At 50.5% G+C, this 6,252-nt stretch overlaps 1 protein-coding gene across 4 annotated transcripts in view; it reads right to left on the minus strand.

Moving 5' to 3' along the window:
• The window catches only part of Slc35f1 (solute carrier family 35 member F1), a 310,829-nt gene that overhangs the window by 29,068 nt on the left and 275,509 nt on the right, over window positions 1-6,252 (minus strand). For all 4 annotated transcript variants that reach the window (XM_004860187.4, XM_087190200.1, XM_021240624.2 and 1 more), the window contains exon 4: window positions 4,263-4,422. In XM_004860187.4, coding sequence (XP_004860244.1) covers window positions 4,263-4,422 — 160 coding nt within the window. The remainder of the gene's footprint in view (window positions 1-4,262; window positions 4,423-6,252) is intronic.

Here is a 6,252-nt window from a genome sequence, read left to right on the forward strand (position 1 = left end):
CTAACAAAAGAAATCAAAGACCTCTTCTCTGAAAACTATGGCACCCTGAAAAGAGAGATTGAAGATGATATCAGAAAATGGACAGACATCCCCTGCTCCTGGGTAGGAAGGACTAATATAGTGAAAATGACCATACTTCCAAAACTGCTATATAGATTTAATGCAATTCCAATTGAGATCCCAGCAGCATACTTCACAGACCATGAGAAAACAATCCAAAAATTCATTTGGAACAAGAAGAGACCCAGAATAGCCAAAGCAATTCTAGGTAACAGAGACATGGCAGGGGGTATCACAATCCCCAACCTGAAACTATACTACAAAGCTACTGTGATAAAAACAGCATGGTACTGGCAAAGAAACAGACTTCAGGACCAGTGGAACAGATTAGAAGATGCAGAAACAACACCAGACACACTCAGCCATCTCATCTTCGATAAAGGAGCCAAACACCCTCCCTGGAGGAAAGATAGCCTCTTTAATAAATGGTGCTGGAAAAATTGGGCTTCAACTTGCCAAAGATTAAAACTAGACCTGTATCTCTCACCATGCACTAAACTAAAATCAAAAAGGATTAAAGATCTAAATATTAAAATAGAAACTCTGAACCAGTTGGAACAGAGGTTAGGTAGAACCCTTGAAGACATCGGTGTAGGAAAAGATTTTATGAAGAAAACCTCAGTTGCCCATGAACTAGCACAGGCAATGAACAAATGGGATCTCTTCTTATTAAAAGGCTTCTGCACAGCAAGAGAAACCACCAGCAGTGTGAAGAGACAACCCACAATGTGAGAAAAAATCTTCACCTGCTCTTCCTCAGACAAAGGTCTACTATCTTGAATCTATAAAGAACTTAAAAAGATCAGACCTCCCAAATTTAAAGGCCCAATCCAAAAATGGGCATCTGAAATGAACAGACATTTCTCAGACAAAGAAGTAGAAATAGCAAATAAATACATGAAAAAATGTTCAACGTCACTGGTCATTCGAGAGATGCAAATGAAAACAACGCTGAGATTTTACTTCACTCCAGAAAGAATGGCTGCTATCATGAAATCAACCAATAGCAAATGCTGGTGGGGCTGTGGGGAAAGAGGAACCCTGCTCCTCTGCTGGTGGGAGTGCAGACTGGTGCAAGCACTGTGGAAATCAGTGTGGAGATACCTCAAAGAACTAGGACTGGAAGTCCCATTTGACCCTGCTACTCCACTGCTGGGGATCTTCCCCATAGAATTAAAAGAATCATACCACAGTGATATATGTGTGCCCATGTTCATAGCAGCGCAGTTTGTAATAGCTAAAACTTGGAAACAGCTCAAGTGCCCATCAACTGGAGACTGGATAAAGAAAATGTGGGTTTTTTAATAAAATGGAGTACTACTCCGCGATAAAAAATGAGAAATTAGAGACATTTATAGCTAAGTGGATGCACATTGAGGCGATACTCTTAAGTGAAATAAATAGGACACACATGGGTAAATACCGAATAGTTTCTCTGGTGTGAGAAACTGAAAGTGTAAATAAGGACTAAATGTATAATAGATCATGTGAAATAGGAAGAAAAGGGGCAAAGGGGAAGGAAGTGGGAGGACTAGGGGAAAGGATAGAAGGGAATGGGATTAATATGAGAAAATGGAAAAACAGGAACAAAATCTTTGTAAATAGGGAGGAATGGAGGGGTTGAAGGGAGGGCTGGGCAAGGGTGAAAAATAAGAACCAAGAGAGATTATGTAAAGGTGCAAATTTCCAATGATGAATGTCATTATATTGTATACCTAAAATGTACCAATGATTAGAATGAATAATCAATAATGCAAAATAGGAAGAAAAGCTCCAAAGGGGTAGGGGTAGTGGGAGGGGCAGGGGAAAGAAAAGAAGGGAAAGAAAAAATGATGAGAAATGGAAATAAAGTCTTTGTAAATAGGGAAGGGTGGAGGGCATGAAGGGAGGGCTAGGAATGGGGAAAAAATAAGAACCAAGATGCATTATGTAAAGGTACAATTCCCAATGAAAAATGTAATTGTGTTGTATACCCACAATGTACCAATAAAAGAATTTAATACATTTAAAAAAAAAAGTCAACCAATAACAAATGCTGGGGGGCTGTAGGGAAAAAGGAACACTTCTCCATTGTTAGTGGGAGTGTAGACTGGTGCAATCAGTGTGGAGATTTCTCAAAAAACTAAAACTAGAGGTTCCATTTAACTCAGCTATTCTTTTTTTTTTTTTTTTTTTGGTACTGGGGATCAAACTCTGGACCTTGCATTTTCGAGGGAGGCGGCAGCACCACTGAGCTAAATTGCCAGCCCACCCAGTTATTCTTCTTGGTATCTTCCCGAAAGAATTAAAAGCATCATAGCACAGTGATATATGTGCACCCATGTTTATAGTGGCACAATTTGTATTAGCTGATTCTTGGAAACAGCCCAAATGCCCATCAACTGACAAATTAATAAAGATGTGGTTTTTTTATACAATGGAGTACTATGCCATGAAGAAGGATTAACTTAGACATTTATAGCTAAATGGATGAACCTTGAGACCATACTCTTAAGTGAAATAAATTAGACACACATGTTTAAATACCACAGTGTTTCTCTGGTGTGAGAAACCAAAAGTGGAAATTAGGACTAAAATGTATAACAGACATTGGGAAATGGGAAGAAAATGTTCAAATGGGAATGGGAACAAGGGAGGAGGGAGGGAGAAAGGAAGGAAAGGACAAGAAAGAAAAGGTGAAAATAGAAGGAAAAAATGGAAACAAAGCTTTGTACATAGGAAGGGGAGGGGGCTAGAGGGGAGGTGGAATGGGAAAAAAGAGGTGGGAGGTACCATGTACCAGTGCAGATTCCCTACGGAGAGTGTTATCATTATGTAGTCCTAAAATGTACCAATAAATTTTTTGTTATTAAAAAATAAATAATAAATTTTGAAAAAAAACAAAAACCTAGTGAATCAACTGAAGTTCACTGAGCATCCAGGCTTACACACTCAGATCTGTCAGGGGTGCTGTGCTCCCTGGCTGTGGGACCCTTCTAAGGGTGATGTTTCCACTCAGGCAGAGGCTTGGGGAGGGGTAATCAAGCTGCGATTTGGAACAGCTGGCCACACTGCACCAGACAAAAGTGCCCTCTGATTCGCTCCAAAGAGGTTGTCCATCCCGCATCTGCTGACTCCCACACAGAGTGTGACACTGGCCCTGTCCTGTGACAGCCGTGCTCACACCAGGGAGCCCACCGTCCTCACGCAAGAGCTCCATCTCAGGAGGCGCTGCAGGTGTGTTTTCCACCCCTTTGTCGGGGTGGGGTGGTCTGGAAGGGGAGGCTGTCTTCTGCCCTGTGTTGCATCTTCCGCTCCCAGCATGTGGATGAGAGCTCCTGGTGGCTGCCTGGGATCAGGAGCTTGGGGGCTGGGACCCTGTGCCTCTCACCTCTGCAACCCTGGACAACTTGCTTGGCTGGCTGGATCTTGGGGTTCTCGAGCGTCACATAGAAAGGGGCTAAGTGAAGCTCTGTCAGCTGTGAAGTTCTTGGTGCAACACAAATGGCATCCTATCAGAGGCTTCACATAACCTGGCTCATAAAGTGAAACGTCCCAATTCTGACCCTTTATTATCTAATTTCCTAGCAGAAAAAGCAATTCCAAGAGCTATAGAAAAGTGATGCTTTCTCTTCTACCCCAGGGTTACCAAAGGGGGTCATTTTTTTCTGATCAGAAAGTCCTGCAGCACAGGGATTTGGGTCCATTGTAAAGCACTGCAGTGGTTTCAGGAGGGCCCTCTGGGAGCCGTTGGGCCAGGGCCCCCCAGCCCCACTGCAGGGCTCCAAGCCAGGTGTGGGGCTTCCCCATGCGTTCCTTCGCGCACGCGCTCGGTGGTACCAGCAGCCTCTGCCCACAACAAACACACAGAAGCTGTGCATAAGGGGCTGAGCTGAGCTCTCTCTTGAGATACTGAGCATTCCCAATCCGGCCTCCTGGTGTCACACACCCCGCAGGCCCGAACCAGTCTCTCCAGGGGCCTCGATGCTCTGGAGCAGATGAGGCCAGCACCTTGTGAAGTCCCGCAGCAAGGGCACCAGAGCCAGATTTCGCATCCTCCATGCACCCAAGGAACATACGGCAGGCCTGGTTGTGCCACCATTTCTGGTGCAGAACAAACGAGCAGAGCACAGCCTGCAGATGGCTTTGGCCCTTCTGTACCTTCCCTGACATCCGCTCCCCACTGGGCCTCGCCCACCGGGGAGACCCAGCAACCTACTCACCTGCTCCCTGATGTCTGCCCACCAGCACATCGGCGCCCACCATGCAGCCCATGCCCAGGATGCAGACCACAATGCCCAGGAAGTGCACGGCCTTGTACCGGACGAGCAGGAAGAACCAGGAGAGCAGGATCACCACCGGGATCACGAAGCAGTCCAGGAGCTGCAGGAGAGGGGAGGGGGGAGCAAGAGGGGCCTCAGGGACAGGAAGTGCAGCCCCCAGGCAGGGCTCCCTGGCCCACGCGCTCAGGAGGCACAGAGCAAACGGGGCCCTGTGGGCACAGCTGGGGCCCGGGAGGACCCCCGGCCCTGCACGGCTGGAGTAGACCTGGGGGTGGGCAAGGGTGCAGAGGTCTGGTGGATTCTCAGAATGGACCTGAGACCCGGCACCGTCTACCCAGAACCCATAGAAGTCACCGATCTGTCCCTCATTTCATTCTGGGAAGAAATTGCTCTGAACATCAATACGAGTATTAGTCTCAAAACTTAACGAATACATTAGTGATGCTGTTGTTTAAAAAGAATGTGATAACGGTTGCACAAAGAATAGAACAAAGAGAAACGTCGTGGATGTCAGGTGGTGAGACTCCGGGACCTGGACGCCCCCCGGCGCAGACAGAGGGTTCCAGGTGGAGCGAGCGAGAGGAGCCTAGCAGGGGCTCTGGAGGCGGAGTCCGGGCACTGGCTGCAGCTGTGTGGCAGCCGCTGGAGGCCTCAGCTTCCTGCAGGAGCGCGGACAGCACCCGGTGCCCTGTGAAGCCGACCACACACAGCCACAGGCTCAGTCGGCCACACAGGGCCGAGAGCCCACCGGTGTGGAGATTCCTGCTAAGTCCTCAGCAGCTGCCTTGGCAGAGCAGGAGGGCAGGGTGCCCGGAGCACTGTTTCTAAATTAAAATGACAAAACGGAGCGGAGCCTCCCTGTGTGCGTCACCACTGGGATTCTGTCATCTGCAGAGGTCGGGGGCCAGGCAGCACCTCTTCTGCCCTGCAGGGCTCTCTCCAGCCAGCGCCCGCCTCATCTATGCACAGAGCAGTGGGAATGCAGCTCTCTGGAGCCCGGAGGCCTCTCTGTCCTGCCAAGCTGTGTTGTTCTGTGCCCGTCTTGGATTCGAGGCTTCCTCCTGGCTGGAGCCACGAGGGTGAGGAAGGAGGAAGTTCCTCGCTGGTCAGGGCCTCACACACCTTAGCACCAGGCGTCCGGGTCTGGAGGAAGCAGCCGGAGCCCAGCACACGCGGTGTTGGCAGGGTCATTTCCGGACGGGGACCCAGTCTCCTTGGCGCCGGCCCAGCTTCCCTGTGGTCCCCACTCCTCCTCTCCGGAGCGCCTGCCGCCCCGCCTGGTTGTGAGAGTGAAATCCCACGCCAGACCAGTCTTTCCTCAGGAAGTGAGGGCTCAGAAGAGCGTTCCAGAAGGCCCACGCGTGGGAATGAGGTGCTGCAGTCTCTGCCGAGCTCTCTGCTCCTCGTCAGTGCCCCCAGCTGACCATGCAGCTGTCACGGATCCCGAGGCCACTGCCAGGCGGCCCCAGGGAGGGCCTGCCCCGCACCCGCCTCCTCTGCGCCCAACTGGCAGTTCTCCCGCCTTCTCAGGTGACACACGTGCAAATTCACCCCCGCGAACACGCGCGAAGCATTGGCAGGGAAGGCTCTCGGCTTCCGGAACGCGCTGCAGAGTCCTGTGGGCTGCGGGTCCAGCCGGAGAGAGGCGACGAGAGGCTCAGGCCGTCAACCCCACCTGAGCCGCGCTGTCTGGAGTCCAGCCAGGGTGGACCCAGGGAGCAGAGCCCGGGAGGGGCACAGCCACGCCCGCCCTCTGCTCAGACCCCTCCCTCCCGGGCTGCTTCACTCACACCTTCCTCTCCTCGGGCCCTTTCACGCGTGGGCGAAGAATACCCACCCTGGCCGGGCCGTGCTCCCGCCACGTCGCCAAGGGGCTGAGCTAAGGGAAGGCGTCACTGTGCTGGCAGGCGGCAGCTCCTCTCTGGAACAG

The sequence above is a fragment of the Heterocephalus glaber genome, unplaced genomic scaffold, assembly GCF_053883595.1.
Source record: "Heterocephalus glaber isolate CG9 unplaced genomic scaffold, H.glaber_assembly_v1.0 deba00001550, whole genome shotgun sequence".
Taxonomy (NCBI): Eukaryota; Metazoa; Chordata; class Mammalia; order Rodentia; family Bathyergidae; genus Heterocephalus; species Heterocephalus glaber.